Below are 19,930 nucleotides of genomic sequence, written 5' to 3' on the forward strand. Positions count from 1 at the left end.
CTGAAAACCCGAAAGGTACATAGTCATGCATCCGTAACTAAAGGAGACACTTGTTTCTCAACTGGAATAAAGCTAAAAATATTCCCTCTTGCATAACAGGAGTTCTCTTTTGTTCCGGAGGGGAGGCACCACGTCATTAAAATAAACTAAAGTGACACTTTCCAGGCGAAACAAGCAGACGCATGTATTTCCCACATAAACAAGTGCGTGTAGTTAAATATATATAGTCAGTTAGCCCCAGGGAACAATTAACCTCTGAAATCAGTTGAACACAACAAAATGGCTTCCGCTAAATCAGACACATATGGTTATCACGCATCTTGTTACATCAGTTTTCACTCATTTACATGTTTTCCTGTTCATCTGCGTATACAGCCTCTTGGCTGTCCTCGTGCATCACGTCTACTCGGTTTACAAACAGATTTCGGTTCGTCTGTCTAGAGGACGTGACCTGAAATTAGCCATATTGTGCAGTTGGGGTCGCAGGACTACTGATTCTTTCTTGTTTGTTAATTGTCAAAACAATACCAGAGTTACTCAAGTACTCGTGATTTGTTACAGTTTAAAAAAAAGACATGATTGCCAATGTTTTTTGGCAATCATGTATTTAACATATGCAAATAAGACCTAGTACAAGGACAGTCTATGCATAGGGCTTTCTTGAAACCATTAGTTGGTCAGGCAACTTTCTGACAAGTTAGTTATGACAATATGTAGTTTAGCTCATCTTTAAATTTACTTAACGAGACCAGACTTGAGCCAGAAACTCATTTAATACAAGTTTGCAGAGAATTCTACTGATATTTCCTTTGCTTTGTCAACTGACTTCCATCTTTTATTCAACTCTGTTGAATTTGTTTGGGCGTAATGGTGGCGAAAACCAAGAATCCAGCTAATACATTTTGAGAGGGTTAGCAAAAAGGAACAAGATTCGTTATAAGAAAAGTAGGAAAAGAGAAATTGGAAATAAGGACCATCAATTTTAAAGATTTTCACGAGTTAGATTTGCATAATTACCGAGACTTGGGCCAGAAACCCAATCAATGCAAGTTTACAGGCAATGCAACCAAAATGTTCTTAGACGACAGACTTTCAAACCTAAGAAGTTTTGTCTAGCAAAGGCACTATTGTTACTATATTGGTTTTTATATTGGAATGTGAAGCTTTGTGGGTGTTGATGGATCTACTACATCTATGTTTTGATCATCGTTCTGAATCCCATTCGGACATAATCTTTAAAAAAAAAAAAAAAAAAAAATTCTCAAAAGTTGCCTTTTCTTATTAAAACTTTCCCACATTCAGGTGTTGATAAAAGAGATTGCATTAAGCATTTTTGTTTCAAAGCAGAGGCTCTGTTTTTTCTTTTGATATATTGCATGTTAAGATATTCATGCAACAAAATATTCTGGGTGCCATGAAACTTTTGTGAAAAGGATCAAAAATGCTGGTGGGGAAAGAGATAAAGACATTAGAAACTGAATCATTTAAATGTAATCTCAAATAATAAATCTAAATAATGTTATTGAACTCAATACAAATGAGCACAAAAAAAATTGCATCTGCAATCTTGTGTAAATATATTACACAATATTACCTTTTTTTTTTTTATTGCAATTTTGAAAGTAGTTGGATTTAACAATTTATTATTGTTATGTTATTATTTGAGATTACATTTTTACTTCTAATCAAACGATAATTCAAGATCCACATCTAATAGAAGTTCAATTCAAAACTCTTTTCTTTCTTTCTATCAGTTTCTGCATGTAAAAACGGTTGTCCTCTTGTGTCGTCGTCAGGTGACGGACATCCAGGCCAGAGGGGTCAGTTTGAGTTGGGTGGCCCCGTCACGGACAGAAGGGGACGAGGAGCCCAAAGAGGGAGAAGAATCCCCCGCGGAGCCCAGCCTCACGTACGAGGTCTCGGTTTCGTATAACGGCAAGGACGGGAAGTACAAGGCCGCCCACAGGTGAGCGTGTGTGTCACTGGGGCAGGATGTGGAGAAGCTGTGGGTGCAGTTGAGGAACTCGCTGATGTTTTCTGTGGTTTGCTAAAGGTCATCAGCAGTTCACCTGACATCTGCAGCTCTAGATCAACCCTGGAGAGCAAGTTGTTTTGAATGTGTACGGTCTGCAACGTTACTACTAATGTTTTCTTTTCTTTGTCTCTTGCTTTGTGTCAGTGGTGTGGAACTAAGTGCAACCTTACAAGACTTAAGACCAGCAACAGACTACCACGTCAGGTCTGTGGTTTTTGACTTTGAAATGCACACACCACATTATCAGAATCAGAATCATTTTAGTGATGCTCAGTCAAATCGACAGTTGTTTGTTTTTCACTCATCCTCATCTTGATTAAAACCTAAACCATATAAAACTTGATGTGACCCAAACAAAGATATTTTACATATTGTTCAAGTTGCTCTATTCCATACAATGAAAGTGAATGGAGATTAGCTACAGTATATTATATAAATAATTCTTTATAAATAATGTATAGTTGTATTATATTATATTATATTATATTATAATGAAAATCATTTTCATAAATAAAATTCTTAATATAGTTGCATTTATTAAAAATGAATATGTAGTTATAATCATAATATAGTTATGTTCATTATAAGAATATACATTAATTTATATATGTAGTTAAATATAGCTAAAAATATAGTTTCATATAAAGTTAATATATAGTTTTATTCTTAATAATAATGTAGTTATATTAGCTATGTTATATAATTATTTAAAAATCAAATTTTCTTTATAATTCTTTATAATATAGTTTTAAATTTTTTAAATATTAAAATAACTATATATTTTTAAAATAATATATAGTTTTTTATTAAGACGAAAGATTTATCGATTATAAATGAATGTTTTCATAAATAAAATTATTTATTAATTATAGTTATATTTTTTAAATATGTTGTTTAAATAATAATATAATAATATTAATAAAAATATAGTTGTTATAAGAATGTAAATTCTTTATAAAAACATTTTCTTTATATATGTAGTTAAATATAACTAACCCAAAAACATATGGTGACATTTAAAGTTAATATATTATTAATAATATTATACTTAGTAGTTATACTATATAAATAATTCTTATTATTTTCTTTATAAATAATGTTATTTTAAAATAAATATATATTATATATATAGTTATAATAATAAAGTTTAAATGAATATGTAGTTATATTACTACTACTACTACTAATAATAATAATAATAATATAGTTATATAATAAAATAATAATAATAATAATAATATAGGTATATTAGTTATAAATGTAAATTCATTAAAAATGTATATATAAATAAAAATGAAGTATTACATTTTTTTTTAATTCTTTAAAGATTCTTTAAAAATAAAATTCATTCTAAAACTATTCTTTTGTTTAATATTGGTATTTGTACACTGTCTCTGTATACTGATATAAGTGTGTGTGCTTGTGTGTGTATTTAGGGTCCAGGCCATGTGTAACTGTTTACAAGGCATCCCTTCAGATCCTGTGAGCTTCACCACTCTGAGCTGTGAGCCCGATACACCCAGCCCTCCACGCAAAGCCAGCGGCACCAAGAGCAGCCTCGTCCTGCAGTGGAAGGTGTGCAGTAACACATTCACATCTCAACAATCCCACGCTGCATAGTCAAAACTCACATTAAGTGCAGAACATTCACAAAAAAATACTTCTTCCTAGGCGCCGTGTGACAATGGTTCCAAAATCCAAAACTATATTCTTCAGTGGGACGAGGTATGTTATTTTTCATTTTTCTTTTCTTTTCTTTCCTTTTTTTTAAATAATGGTCCAAAAAATAGACTTTATTTATGCAAAACGTAGTTCCTCAGCTGATCTGGGGACTGTAAGACATGTTCCTGTATTAACATATTTTGTCGATCCTGGAACAACATTCCTGTCCGAAAATGTAGTCCTAACCCAACCCAACTTCTCCCTAAAATCAGAGGGTAATGACACTGATGTAGAAGCACTTAACCCTGGTTGTAAGCCTAAACTTGACATAAACTGTAAACTTGTCCCTCAGATCTGATTGGTTGATTGGAATGTTGATCAACATCTTTGTTGTACTTGTTGAATGACGTTGGGTTTGAATAAAGTGCTGATCCCGTGCTGTGCTCTGTGAACAGGGGAAAGGGACGTCTGTGTTTGAACAGTGCTTCTACGGCCCTCAGAAGCAGTACAGACTCACCAAACTCTCCACAGCTTCCAGATATTCCTTCCGGCTGGCAGCCAAAAATGACATGGGGGTCAGGTGTGTATCAGTCGGGATGCTCCTGAAGAAAGAGACCGTAAACAATGTGTCATACAGTGATAGAAGTTCAAAATGAACCATGCTAATGGCAGATACAATAGAAGAAATATTTACAAATATATATTATTTGGTAACACTTTATTTTACAGTGTCCTTGTTACATGTACTTACCATAGGAATAACAGTACATTATGCATAATTACATGTAACTAACCCTCAACCAAATCCTAATCCTACCCTAACCCTAGAGTAAGTACATGTATAGTTGCTTAATATTACTCAATACTTAAATATAGAATTACAATGTAACAATGACACCTTAAAATAAAGTGTAACCCATTATTTTATGGTCTCCGTGTTTTAGTACTGAGTAATATTAACTACATGTGATTACTATAGGGTTATGGTAAGTTGCATGTAATTATGGATCATTTACAGTTATTAGTACATGCACTGTAACATGTGTAACAAGGACACTGTAAAATAAAGTCTTGATGTCAATGCGATGGTTTACCTGTGTTTTCCTCTCTGGGTAGTGAGTTCAGTGAAGTGGTCCACATCATGACGTCGTGCAGTGTTCCTGCGCCCCCCTTAAGCCCTGAGTTGGTTCAGCCCGGGGTCACATGGCTCTGTGTGCGCTGGCAACGGCCGGCCGGCTCGCCCAAAGAGGACGACATCAGCTACGTGCTGGAGATGGAAGAGGAGGGCTCAGTGAGTGAGAGATTCACACACACTTTCACAGAAATCACACACACACCCATACCAAGTCAGCATGAAACGGAAGTTGCCATAGGAAGCCCTGCTTTCAGACTGTATGATCCTCCATCTCGGATTTTATATATATATATATATTATAAGCAGCTATGTACAGAACGCTGTTGTGTAATTTAACATATACATGCAGTAGACATTGACACTTTTTTACATTTTTTAGATCTTGTTAACATTAGTTATTCAAATCTTGTTAACATTAGTTAATGAACTGTGAACTAGCATGAACAAACAGTGAATGACTGTATTTTCGTTAACAAAGATTAATAAATACAGTAACAAATGTATTGCTCATTGCTAGTTCATGTTAGTTAATACATAAACTTATGTTAACTAATGAACCTTATTGTAAAGTGTTACCTTTTTGTCTGTATGTCTGATAAAAGATAAGCATAATAAAAGTTTAATTATTGTTTTATTTATTTTTGACTACAAAAAAAACAATTAAAAGCATAGTATTTTATTAAATTTAAATTATATTATTAAAATATAATTATTTTAGTCATAAAATGACAATAATAACTAAGTTGTTTTGAGGAAAAAAATGGAAACAAATGTATATTCATGTTCATAAAAACGTATCAAGCCAAGGCACTCGAGAGTTAAAGTAAATGTATATAAAAAGCCTTTATTTTATTATATTCATGTCATGTGTAATAAACGGCGATCTGTGTCGGATGGCTTCTAGTGAAGGGTCTGAGGATTGTCCCGAAAGATTCAGGTTCAGTTTCAGAAGGCCGGGTTTGTTTCACACTGTGTGTGATTGTGTTCTCATGAATGTATTGCACAGGGTTATGGGTTCCAGGCCAGTTATGATGGAGAAGAGCTGTCACACACCATCAGAAACCTCCACAGGAGCACCACGTACCGCTTCAGGGTGAGAAACACACACACACACACTATCACACACTATCACACACCATCAGAAACCTCCACAGGAGCACCACGTACCGCTTCAGGGTGAGAAACACACACACACACACTATCACACACCATCACACACCATCAGAAACCTCCACAGGAGCACCACGTACCGCTTCAGGGTGAGAAACACACACACACACACTATCACACACTATCACACACCATCAGAAACCTCCACAGGAGCACCACGTACCGCTTCAGGGTGAGAAACACACACACACACACTACACCACGTACCGCTTCAGGGTGTGAAACACACACACACACCATCAGAAACCTCCACAGGAGCACCACGTACCGCTTCAGGGTGAGAAACACACACACACACACACTAACACACACCATCAGAAGCCTCCACAGGAGCACCACGTACCGCTTCAGGGTGAGAAACACACACACACTCTAACACACACACACTCTAACACACACACACACTAACACACACCATCAGAAACCTCCACAGGAGCACCACGTACCGCTTCAGGGTGAGAAACACACACACACACACACTAACACACACCATCAGAAGCCTCCACAGGAGCAACACGTACCGCTTCAGGGTGAGAAACACACACACACTCTAACACACACACACACACACACACACACACACACTAACACACACCCGCACTGGCTGCTTGCCTTCATGACTATACTGGATGTGTGACTCCTTTAGTGTCCACTTATTTAGTTTTTTGTTAGCTTGTTTGTTTGTTTCTTTTGTTTGTCTTTCTTTTTTGTTTGTTTGTTTGCTTTTTCTTTCTTTTTCTTAGTTTTTTTGGCTTATTTGCTTGTTTCTTTTGTTGTTGTTTCTTGTTTGTTTGGTTTTTTCTCTCTCTCTCTCTCTTTGTTTGTTAGTTCTTTCGTTTGTTATTTTAGTCTCTTTTTTGTAAATTTTTTTGTCTTTCATTTATGGTATCATTTTATTTTTGATTAAGAAGTATTTTTTTCTTTTCTGATTGTTTATTCTTGTCAGTCTTTTATTGCTCTTTCCTTTGTTTTTTCTTTCATTATCAGTTTGTTTTGTTTCATTCTTTGTTTTCTTGCTTTTTTTTTGTCTTTTTGTTAGCTCATTTTTTTTCTTTCTTTCTTGTTTTGTTTTTTGTCTTTGTCCTCATTCTTTCCTTGCTGTCTTTCATTCATTTTCTTTCTCTTTCAGTCTTTTTCTAGTTCTTTTTGATTAGCTTTTTTCTTCATTTGTTCATTAAGTATTTTCTTTCATTATCAGCTTCTTTTGTTTCATTCTTTGTTGTCTTGCTTGCTCTATCCTCCTTTTGTTTTTCAGCTCATTTCCTATTTCATTGTTCTAGTTCTCTTTCTTCTTTTAATCTTGCTGTTGTTTTTCTTTTGTTCATTCCATCATTAGTTTGTTCTAGTTTTGTTTTCTCTCTTCATCTCCCGGTCGTGATTCACCTGTGTTTTCCAGTGGCCGTGAGATGAAGCAGGTGGTGCACTGATGCGATCGGTCACTGTTCTCTGGTGTCGTTAGGGATGCGCTGATCATAATCTCGTTTCCAAAAACAAAAGTGTATTAATGCGCTCAGAACGGCCGCATGTGTCCTGATGAGAGGAGCTGATTACCTGCCGAGAGCTCACATCCCCAATTACTGACAATTACTGTGACAGATGACATCACAACACCACCGTTCATTTCCGAACCGCGAAACGCTTCCTCATCCTGCACTTTTGTCAGGGGAAAAACTCTTTCTGAGTGAGATAAATTCGGTGGTGAATATAAAGGCTTTTAAAAGGCCCTAGAGATTTGCATTTCCTCTGAACCCAGTGTTTGTGTGAGTCATAATGAAGCCTATTTTTAGGACCATTCAGATTTTTTGCATTGTGACATTTTGAATCATTAATGAACCGACACACACAAACACTCTGCCTAATTTTTCCTTTTTCTTTTTCATCATCGCAGGTTGTGGCCTATAACGCGGAAGGGAAGAGTAACCCCAGCGCTGTGTCCGAGTTCACCACGGCCCCTGATAGGCCGAGCTGCCCCTGCAGACTCACTGTGAAGGGCAAACCTCACCCGACCAGTTTCCGCCTGACCTGGGGTCAGTTCAGCATGTTACGATCACCCATCACAGAAAAAAAAACAATCTAAACATCATCTTTAATGTAGTCCTCATAAAACCCTTTACAATGCGAGTAAATCACTTGCATATGCGACAAAATTTTCATGCTAGGCAACTAAACTGATGAAATTAAAAGGTTAAAACGAACAGAAATGCAGAATGTACCTCAGTATCAAGAACTAGCTGAAGTTGCTAATACTAAGGATGTTTTTTGTGGTTTCCCCCTCAGAGCCTCCCAAAGACAGTGGCGGCTCAGATGTGACGAAGTATGTGGTGGAGCTGTCTGAAGGGTTATGTGGTACGTTCCACTGAGGTTTCCTGGTGTGCTTCCTGTTATTATTACGGTTATTTCATTGATTGTGTGTGTGTGTGTGTTTTCAGGGTCTTCTTGGAATCAGGTGTACAGCGGTTCGGCTATGGAGTGTGTTTGCGACGGTCTGAGCCCAGGATGTTCATACCAGGCTAGAGTTCACTGCATCAGTGCGGGAGGCGAGAGCCCGGTATGTTAAACCATCATTTTAAAAAGTGATGACTCTTCGCTCATATCGCCTATACAAGATATTGGCCAATGAAATGCTCTCTAGAATGAGAATGTCCCACCACTCAAACACTGAGCTTTATAGTGCCAGCAATGTTATAGGGCTGTGCAACGATTAATCGCATCCAAAATAAAAGTTTGTGTTTACATATTTGTGTGTACGGTGTATAATTATTTTGTATATATAAATACACACACATGCATGTATATATTTGAGAAAATGTGTTAAATATCTCAAATATATACATGCATTTGTGTGTATTTAAATATACAAAATAATTATACACAGTACACACACGTGTATTATGTAAACAAACTTTTATTTTGGGGTGTCTTCATGTCTGTGAGTCCCTTGTGTTTTCTTTTGCATAATTTTAATAAAGCACTTTACAAGCACAAACAAAATCCATATATGTGGCTATTCATATATTAAAGTTTAATTTTATATTAAATGCAACTATCTGATAAGATTTAAGTATGTTTTTATATATATATATATATATATATATATATATATATATATATATATATATATATATATATATATATATATATATATTTATATATATGTTTGTTTGTTTGTTTATTTATTTGCTTATTTGCTTACTTACTTACTTACTTATTTATATATATATATATATATAGTACCAGTCAAAAGTTTGGAAACGTTACTATTTTTAATGTTTTTGAAAGAAGTCTCTTATGCTCATCAAGCCTGCAGTTAAAAAACAAAAAACAAAAAAAACAACAACTAATATTATGAAAAATTATTACAATTTAAAATAATGGTTCTCTTTTTTAATATACTTTAAAATGTATTTTATTTTTGTGATGCAAAGCTGAATTTTCATCAGCAAGTACTCCAGTCTTTGGTGTCTTATGATCCTTCAGAAATCATTCTAATATGATGATTTATGATCAATGTTGGAAACAGTTGTGCTGCTTAATATTTTTTTTTATAACCTGAGATACTTTTTTCAGGATTATTTGATGAATAAAAAGTTAAAAAGAACTGTATTTATTTAGAATAGAAATCTTTTGTAACAATATACACTACCGTTCAAAAGTTTGGGAACAATAACTTTTTTTTTTTTTTTAAAGAAATTAGTACGTACTTTAATTCAACAAGGATGCGTTAAATTGATAAAAGGTGATGGTAACGATTTATATTGTTAGAAATGTTTTTATTTTGAATAAATGCTGTTTTAATGAATAAATGCTGTTAACGTTTTACTCATCAATGAATCCTGAAAAAAGTATTCCAAAAAAATATATTAAACAGCACAACTGTTTCCATCATTGATAATAACTGAGTATCAAATCATCATATTAGAATGATTTCTGAAGGATCATAAGACACCAAAGACTGGAGTACTTGCTGATGAAAACTCAGCTTTGCATCACAAAAATAAATTAAATTTTAAAATATATTAAAAAAGAGAACCATTATTTTAAATTGTAATAATATTTCATAATATTACTGTTTTTTTTTGTTTTTTTTTGTTTGTTTTTTTAAACTGCAGGCTTGATGAGCATAAGAGACTTCTTTCAAAAACATTAAAAATAGTAATGTTTCCAAACTTTTGACTGGTACTGTATGTATATATATATAATTTCATAATTCTATTGTCTTTGACATATGGTTGAAGTGTATTGCACAATGTGTGCTGCATTTATGGTAAACTAAAACTATTCAAACTCGTATGTCATGTATTTAAATATATTTTTAGTTACACATTTGTATTGAAGTTGCAGTTTAGTACATCATTTTTAATGTAATATCAAATAACACTACAGTTAAAATTATAATCAAGTACTTTACATGGGTTGTCAACACATCATAATAAGTGTAATTTTTTAAAGCATTACAAAATATTGATATTAAAACAGAATTATTTAAAGTAAAACTTCATTACAGAGTGCACTTTTTCAAAGTTGACTTAAGTGTGTCAAGAAAAATACTCTTATATTTTATTAATATTATTTTAACTGCAAGTACAGTTGTTTAAAAAAACAAACAAACATGCTTTTAATATTTGAAGTAGTCTCGATCGTAGCCGAATAACCACGCATTAATAATTCATGTTTGAAAAGAGTTTTGGGATGTGTTCGAACTAACAATGTTAACTGTCTCAAGTAACTATTCACATTGTCACAAATTATTTTGTAATAAAAATGTCCAGACACATTGTAAACACAGAAGAGTGCCGGGCTGACGTCATCATCACAGAGTGCTTTTGGCAAGCGGCCGGTAGTCTCTCTTCCATCTTCTGATCCCAGCTGTGATGTCATTGTTGGCGGTTTACAGATGTATATCTGCATGCGGGACTTGCCAGCGCACAGCTATGACTCATGTTGGCAGCGTCTGGGTTTCGCATGTGAATGTGAGAGGATGCTCACATGGCTGTGGCCTGCTGTCTGTGTTTCAGCCGGTGCACACACACACACACACACACACACACACTTCTCGTCCAGGAGGGGGAACACCATTAAAGTGGATCAAGATTCTCCAGTCTTTCTGATTTCTCATGCTTGTTGTTTTCAGCTGACGGAGGCCTTGCAGGTCCAGACGCCACCTGTTCCTCCTGGTCCGTGTCAGCCGCCCAGGGTCGTGGGCAAACCCAAAGCGAGAGAGGTGCAGATACGCTGGGGTAAGCTTGGCCTTTGTGTGTGTGTGCTTATTAATTGCGTATAAACAATTAAGTATGTATTTGGAGCTAATCGGGGGGAGGGGGCTTGAGTGGAGTATTTCACACTACATGTGTTGGGGAAAGTTACTTTTATATGTGGGTCATTACAATCTTGTTACTCCTGAAAAAAGTAACTAATTGCATTACTTAGTTACTTTTTTATGGAAAGTAATGCGTTCTGTTACTTTGCATTACTTTTCTCACCTGGGCGGGGCTTGCTTGTTTTTGTTTTTTTTAACTAGCAATTGCAAAATTAACTTATTTTGTTGTCAATATAAAATTTATGTGTTACTTGTATTATTAGTTTTATTAGTATTATTATTACTATTAGTTACTTGTAACGCAAGTTATGTAATCAGATTACTTTTTTCTTGTAATGCATTACCCCCAACACTACTCTGCTGTTTAAAAGTTTAGAATAATTTTGTAATGTTTTTAAAAGAAGTCTCTTATGCTCATCAATGCTGCATTTATTTGATCAAAAATCTAGAAAATAATATGCAAGCAATTTTTTGTAATTGCGACTTTTTATGTCACAATTGTGTGTGTGTGTGGGTGGGGGGGGGTCTGAATTGCAGGATATAAACTTGCAAGATATAAACTTGCAATTGTGAGAGGAAAAAATCTGAATAATGAGACAAGTTGCAATTACCTTTTGTAATGTGTATGTGGTGGCAGAAACAAGCGTCCATTAAAAAACAAAAAAACAGTAATGATGTGAAATTTAAATAATTTTAAATGTAATCTATTCCTATGATGTAAAGCATCATTACTCCAGTCTTCAGTGTCACATGATCTTTGAGAAATCAAGCATTTTTAATTATCAATGTTGTGCTGCTTAATATTTTTGTGGAAACTGTGATAAACAATTTTTCAGGATATTTATTTTTCCGAGCAGTTCATTTAATTTGTCTTGTAAAAATGTAAAAGTCTTCACTGTCACTTTTGATCGATTTAATGTGTCCTTGCTGAATACGTGGTATTTCAGATACGTGTGTGTGAGAGGGAGAATGATTGATGCATCTAAACGCTTTCTCTCGTTGCATCTGTTAGCGCCCCCTCTGGTGGATGGAGGAAGTGCAGTGTCTTCGTACAGCGTGGAAATGTTCGCTCCGCAGGTGGAAGAGAGCAGGGAAGTGTACCAGGGCTGTGAACTGGACTGCACAGTGGGCAGTTTACTGCCCGGCAGGACCTACGCTTTCCGGATCAGAGCTGCCAACAAAGCTGGGGTGAGCGCAAGCCTTACAAATGTCACAGACTTTGTTTCATAGTTGCTAATAATCTGTTATTTTCATAAAATGCGCCACATATATTTTTGTGTCAGCTAGCAAGTTGTTTCATATTTTTGTTTGTGTTCAACAGTACGGCCCTTTCTCGGAGCGCTCTGAGGTCACGACAGGTCCGGGGGCCCCTGAGACGTGTCGGCCCCCTTGTTTCACCTGTAAATCACCCACGTGTGCTGTGGTCAGCTGGGAGGTGAGAATATCCCATGATGCACAGTGTTCTTACTGTATCAAGCAACTCCTTAGTACCTTTGAGAGTTCAGGTTCATTTTAGCAAATTATTTTGCTGTGAGTGAATAACGGTTATTACCGGTAACTTAAATCATAAAAAAAATAAAACATTACTTAATGATGAAACATTTACTGAAAAAATAAAAATGTGTATATATCAATTTTCATATATATATATATATATATATACACATACACGCACAATAATCTTATAAATAATCTTTTATTTTAAATTTTTTATTAGCTAGTTGTCAAACCACCATTTCTCAATTTTCATTTAGTTTAAGTCGAAGTACTAATATAATTAAAACTAAATGAACAAAAACATAATAAAAAATATAGACATATTTAAAAAAAAATACAAAAAAAATCTAAAACGTAACAAAATTACTAAAACTATTACATTAACAAAAAAACACACAAAAAAACTTAATTAAAATGAATACAAAATTAGATTTTATAAAAAATTAAATCTTATTTAAAATCTTAATAAAAACTTGATATTAAAATAACACGACTACAAAAAATTTAATTCGAGTGATTTGAGTGTTTAATTTTTAATTTGTAGCATATTTTTTTCTGCAATATAATTTTTTTTAATATATATTTTTCAGTTTGTTTTTGGCTATGAGCTTTTATTTAAATAATATCATAGATGAAAATAACTATTCCCCCCTTAAGTAGTTTTGTAGTGCTTTTATTGCTTTTTGGTTCTTTTTATTTTTGTTTAATTTTGTTTGGTGATTTTGCTTTTTTTATTTGTTTTTTGTTTTTAATCTTGTTTACTTTTTTGTGTTTTTGTTTAGTTTTGTTCTGTTTTGTTTATTTTTTTATTGCTGTTTCTGTGTTGTTTGTTCTCTCTCACACGTGTTTGGCACCCCCGCAGGCCCCTGCCTGTAACGGAGCGGCGGTCTCCGAGTATCGCCTGGAGTGGGGGGCGGCAGAGGGCAGTATGCAGCTGTGTTACACCGGTGCTGCCCTGTCCCATGAGATGAGGGGGCTGCTGCCTGCCACCAACTACTTCTGCAGAGTCCAGGTGAGAAACTAACGCTGTCATACATATGCCAAAATACTGAATGTTTGAGCTGTTAATGGCAAGATATGACGTAACAAACCAGGAAATGGCAGTCTGGTGGCTGATTATGCTTTTACTTCCTGTAAGTGCAAAACAATCAGCTTGATGATTCATAAACATTAGATGACTGGGCAAGTGCCAACTTTATATTGTCAGCGCCACCCAGTGTTGACAGACAAATGTAGAATTTTTTTTTCTTCTGCGGGCTTTAAAATAAGCTCTTTATTACTGTATTGAGGGCTGTTGTCTACTAATTGTTGGCTGAAATTTTGTTCATTGGTACAGTTTGTAATTATATATATATAAAAGCTCAATCCCTGACTGTTGCTGCAGATTTACCAGAGCGATACAATTCTAATTCAGTCTTAGGAACGGAGTTTGAAATAGTGTGGTGTTACAAAAATTAGTTTATCAGTTCTATAATTTATGCATTACATTTTTCTTTTTCAGTGCATTTACTGTTAGTCTAGTATAATTAGTCTTGATGAGTTTTCTGCTGGCTTTGCTAGAATCCTAGCCTGGGAAAACCCAGACAAACTTCCGGCAAATTTAGATTTGCTCTGCAAGTAGTCTGGCAAAGAGCTCATTCAAGCCGATTTCTAATCCCACTGGCAGATGAACGTGCTACTACATTTCTCTCAGAAACGATAGGAAATTAAATTAGATTTAATAGAGGATTTTAACTGTGACAAGATGATTGACAGGGCAGTTTACGTGACAGGATGCACGTGACAGATCCGTCCGATAAAGATGATGAAGTAGTATGTCCCAAAGCTTGCCTACTTTTTTGCTACACATTCAAAAGTAAAATCTTTTCTTCACAAAAAGAGTACATACTTTTATGGCGTAGTGTAACTTAGGGACGCAGCATATGGCTTTACACGATGACGATCGCTCTGATTGGTTTTAGGTCTATCCAATTGCGCCCAGAGGCATTTGAGCGACGTCCGTTGGTGACGCCCCTTTGGAAATGAGTTATTAATGAAGCTTTGCCAGACCATAACTCAGTTACTACTGAGAATGGTCTGCTTTTAACCAGGCTTCTAGAATCCACTAAATGAAGGTTAAAGATTAAAGGTGTATTTGATGTTCTTGTCAGGCCTGTTCAAACTTCAGTCATTAAGTGTGATTAGTCCATATTATAAATTTTTTTGTATTTGCTTTTTGTTTTGTTTTCTTGTATTTGTTTTTGTTTTTTTGCGTTCATTCATTTTTTGTATATGTTTTTTGTTTTTGCTTTTTGTTTAGTTTTCTAACATGTTTGCTGTGTCTTTGCATTAAATGAAGGTTAAAGATGAAAGGTTTATTTGATGTTCTTGTCAGGCCTGTTCAAACTTTAGTCACTCACTGACTGTGTGATTTATGCCTATTATTTAGTTTTGTGTAATTGTTTTTTGTTTGGTTTTGCCTTTCGTTTTCTTGTATTTGCTTTTAGTTTTTTTGTATTTGCTTTTTTGTTTAGTTTTCTAACGCGTTTGCTGTGTCTTTGCATTAAATGAAGGTTAAAGATGAAAGGTTTATTTGATGTTCTTGTCAGGCCTGTTGAAACTCTAGTCACTGACTGTGATTCGTGCCTCAGGCGGTGAATGTAGCCGGTGTGGGGCTCTTCAGCGACGCTGTGCTCTGCCAGACGCCCTGCTCTGTGCCAGCGACGGTCAGCAGTGTCCACGCTCTCCGCGAGTCCGAGATGAGAGTGGAGTGCAGGACTACGGAGAGGGAGGAGGATGAGGAGGAGGAGGAGGAGGAAGAGGAGGATGAAGAGGCCGCTCCTCTCCTCTACTCTCCGTCCACCTGCCTCGGGCTGCGCTGGGAGGCGCCGTGTGATCACGGATCAGAGATCACGTCTTACCTGATCGACCTGGGAGAGAAACAACCCATCCTTACAGGGCCCGTAACCAAATACATCATCCAGAATCTGCAGCCCGACACCACCTACAGGTACAGCGAAATCTGTGGCACAAAACACTGGCAACAGCAAACATGCAGTGTGACCAGTATAGTCTTTTGCGAGTGAATGAACTACTCTATATATATATATATATATATATATATATATATATATATATATATATCGTGGTATATATCATTATCATGAAATAGAATAACTCGTTTCGTGATATAAGATTTTGGTCATATCGCCCACCCCTAATATATAATATTATCCGTCAAATAAACAGCACTCTTGCTCATGTGATATCGGTAAACAATATCATATAATACAAATATAAGACAAAAACCCCTCATATCTTGAATTTTAGTGGCTTTTTTACTGCATTTATAGGCTTCTACATTATTTTACGTAACTAAACTGCATGCAATGCAAGATGACGTACAGGTCTGGGTGCGTTAAAAGTGTTAATAATTTTAAGTTTAACTTTTTTTTTCATATTTTTTTTTTTTCATAATTAATAACACCAAATAAACGTGTTAAACCATCAGCTCTAATTTTAAAATGTATTTTATTCCTGTGATTTAAAGCTGTATTTTCAGCATCATTACTCCAGTCACATGGTCAGTGTTTCTTGAGCATCAAATCATCATATAAGAATGACTTCTGAAGGATCACGTGACACTGAAGACTGGAGTAATGATGCTGAAAATTCAGCTTTGATCAAAGGAATAAATTATATTTAAAAATGTAATCACAATTTAATCCAATTAATCAAACCATTATTTTAAATTGTAGTAATATTTCACATTATTGCTGTTTGATGTATTTTTTTGATCAAATAAATGCAGCTTTTGGTGGGCATATTTTCTTAAAAAAAAAATTGTAATTCTGAATTATTCCAAGCTATAATAAGCCCAACTGTGACTGAATGAATCTTGTGTTTGTGTGTTTGAAGGATAAGGATCCAGGCTCTGAATAGTCTGGGTGCAGGACCCTTTAGTCACACCTTTAAACTGAAGACCAAGCCACTGCCACCCCTCCCTCCCCGTCTGGAGTGCACCGCCTCCAGCCACCAGACCCTCAGGCTCAAGTGGGGCGACGGCCCGGCCAAGGCCCAACCCACCGATTCCCTACAGTACCATCTCCAAATGGAGGATAGAAATGGGAGGTAAGTTGCTACATTATTTGTGCCTTTGTGAAAATCAGCCAATTATACATTACCATTCAAAAGTTTGGAGTCGGTAAGATTGGGGTTGAGGCGATGTCAGTTCTTATGTCTTGAAATATAACTATTTTAATTTTAACAGAGATTTTTATCCTCAAATTAGCATTTTGCAATGGGAGTGATTTTTGCCATAAATTATGCCAACTTATTTTTTTTTTTATTTTTTTTTTTAGCATTATGTATTTAATAGATATGTAAATCCTTTTCTTCCACGTACAGATATATTGATAACATATGTGTCTTTATGGAGGATCTTGATGCTCAGGAAATTGTCAATTTTAAATAATTTTGTGGACAATTTAGAATTTACTTTACGAGTACATTTTCTGGATATGTGGGTGTAGAAAAATAGAAGGCAGTCTTATCACAAATTGATTTACCAAAGAAACTGATTAGGGCGGTCAAAATGGCTGAACAAAAATTATACTTAAATATGACTAATATTCAAATTTAAACGCATCATTTTAGTTAGGGAGAACAGCTTTTGGCTTGTCTCCTGAGGCCACAAGAGGGTGCAGTGAGCAAAATAATAATGCACCGCATTCAATTGTTTGTTCAAAGCAATGAAATAACACAGGTTATTTGAGTTTATATGGGTGTGTTCACACTTGGCATATTTGTTTCGATTAAAACGAACTCTGGTGCGATTGCTCTGTTAGTGCGGTTCATTTGAATAAGTGAGAACGCTGCCATCCGGACCCTGGTGCGCACCAAACAAGCGAAAGATGGTGTTTGGTGTCTCTGTCCGCTTCAAAATGAAATCTGGTGCGGTTCGAATGAAATATGAACACAACATGGACCAAAGACATCTAAATGAACCAAAAACAGGACATGATGTCACAAGATGCAACTCTAAAAAGGACAGAATGCTCAAACATACCAGTTTTTTTCTTTTTTTCCAAAAGAACCAAGAGAACTGAACTACAAGTGTGAACACCCTCGATCAGTAAATTGCATAAACAATTATGAGCAAAACAGTATCAGGGTCATTCCGTCTCAAATCAAAGTTTTCGGAAACTTCTCCGGCTCAAAATACATTTTTGATTTTGTTCATATTTTTTCTGTAAAGGCCCAATATGGTTCAGTGCCAGAGATATGGACATGTCAATGTGGCTCCATGAGTAAATTGGTCAATTGTACACATTTTCAGTGGTGAAAAACCAAATTTGGGTCACTTTGCATACAGCTGATACTTTTTTCTTTTAAATAGGAATATCTGAAGAACAAATAATGTTGAAACTAGAGATGTATCTCGTGTTTTTGTTTTGTTTTTTATCAACTCAATTGCATCTGAGTGCCATAAATATTCCTTTTCCAAAGTTTGCATGCCTGTAACTCTAAAAGTATTAAGTATATCTTAATATCCTTCTAGATTCTCATTCTTAATAAACTTTTCTTTTGGAATCTTCACTTTCAAGGTCCTATAAAGTTCAGTCCCATAGATATGGGGAGCTCAAAGCAGCTCCATGTTCAAATTGTTGAATTTTACCCATTTTCAATGATTGAAAACCAAACGTGGTTCACTTTGCACACAGCTGATTGCTTTTGAAGAGGAATGTCTGAAGAATAAATAATGTTTAAACTAGAAATGTATCTTGTTTCCCTCAATTAAAAGAATTGCAAAAACATTTTAGGGATACTTAGTTTTAGGGACTCCAGAGAGGTTTGTTGTATTCAATTGTTTTGATAGAGGAAAACAAGATACGTCTCTAGTTTCAGTGTATTTTGTTCTTCGGACATTCTTCTTTAAACACAATAACTATCAGCTGTTTAAAATCGTACCTACATTTGGTTCTTGTTTATTGAAAAATGGGTAAAATTCAAGGATATTAAGATATCTTGAATACTTTTAGAGTTACAGGCATGACAACTTTACAAAAAGAATAGCACTCAGACAGGTATATTCTATGCAATCGTGTTGATAGACAAAATGTATATATATATATATACAGTATATATTCTAGTTTCAACATTATTTGTTCTTTAGATATTCCTCTTTAAAAGAAAAAAGTATCAGCTGTATGCAAAGTGACCCACATTTGGTTTTCGACCACTGAAAATGTGTACAATTTACTCATGGAGCCGGAATTGAGCCATCGAGGGCCTTTAAAATAAAGACGCCAAAAGGAAAGTTTAAGAACCAGAATATAAAAGGATTTTAAGATATCTTTAATACTTTATGAGTTACAGGCATGCAATCCTGGGGCAAAAAAAGAAAGAAGTGTTTTTTGACCTATTTAAACAGTCACCATTGGCATATAATGCAACAAATATTGTTAAAGTCAACAGATTTAACTAATAGACCTACCAATCTCTGTAGTAATTTGTACACCCCTGTAAAATGGATCCAAATCCCTGGTGAAAATGACATTTTGACCCCCCTCTACAAAACAGTGGATTACTAATTCAATATATGTCTGTGACATTTAATATTTTGGCTTTCATCACTATTTATGTTTGTCTTTCTACAGAACAAATATTAACAATCAAATTTTTTTGCTGAGTTGACTTGGAATGACCCATCATGCATTTATGCCTAGTTTAATAAAAAGAGCTGAAGCGGCGATCACAGATTTCTTTTTATATTAAAAACATGAGATGCGATGGAATGGAAAGGAAAAAATGAAGTCTCAAGACATGTTTTTAAAAAGATGAGCTACTTTTAACTTTACATGGCTTTCTAAACATGTGGCTCTCTGTTGCGAGACGCCAGTGCAACAGTGAAAGATGTCCGTCTGACGCTTGTTTACATAGAAAACACTGGAAAAGCAGCACAGAAAATGCGTGAACGGCCTGGGTTACGGCTTTGACGCGTTAATCTTCTCTATTTCTGCAATGTTTCAACTGGAAAGGCTAACAAAAACATTAAAATGCAACTAAAACGCAAAACCTATTAAAAAAAAGAAAACAGTTACTGTAAATTGTAATCATATCTTACAGTATTACT

General features: G+C 35.0%; 1 protein-coding gene across 7 annotated transcripts in view; it reads left to right on the forward strand.

The window, feature by feature from the left end:
- Positions 1-19,930, forward strand: part of fndc3a (fibronectin type III domain containing 3A) — a 92,197-nt gene that overhangs the window by 66,062 nt on the left and 6,205 nt on the right. For all 7 annotated transcript variants that reach the window (XM_082180896.1, XM_082180899.1, XM_082180897.1 and 4 more), the window contains 16 exons: positions 1,797-1,966; positions 2,180-2,239; positions 3,472-3,610; positions 3,707-3,760; positions 4,153-4,277; positions 4,814-4,988; positions 5,839-5,925; positions 7,891-8,029; positions 8,280-8,348; positions 8,432-8,550; positions 11,134-11,239; positions 12,332-12,507; positions 12,641-12,754; positions 13,679-13,828; positions 15,447-15,805; positions 16,714-16,926. In XM_082180896.1, coding sequence (XP_082037022.1) covers positions 1,797-1,966; positions 2,180-2,239; positions 3,472-3,610; positions 3,707-3,760; positions 4,153-4,277; positions 4,814-4,988; positions 5,839-5,925; positions 7,891-8,029; positions 8,280-8,348; positions 8,432-8,550; positions 11,134-11,239; positions 12,332-12,507; positions 12,641-12,754; positions 13,679-13,828; positions 15,447-15,805; positions 16,714-16,926 — 2,255 coding nt within the window. The remainder of the gene's footprint in view (positions 1-1,796; positions 1,967-2,179; positions 2,240-3,471; positions 3,611-3,706; positions 3,761-4,152; positions 4,278-4,813; positions 4,989-5,838; positions 5,926-7,890; positions 8,030-8,279; positions 8,349-8,431; positions 8,551-11,133; positions 11,240-12,331; positions 12,508-12,640; positions 12,755-13,678; positions 13,829-15,446; positions 15,806-16,713; positions 16,927-19,930) is intronic.

The sequence above is a fragment of the Leuciscus leuciscus genome (genome assembly GCF_965113295.1).
Source record: "Leuciscus leuciscus genome assembly, chromosome: 9".
Taxonomy (NCBI): Eukaryota; Metazoa; Chordata; class Actinopteri; order Cypriniformes; family Leuciscidae; genus Leuciscus; species Leuciscus leuciscus.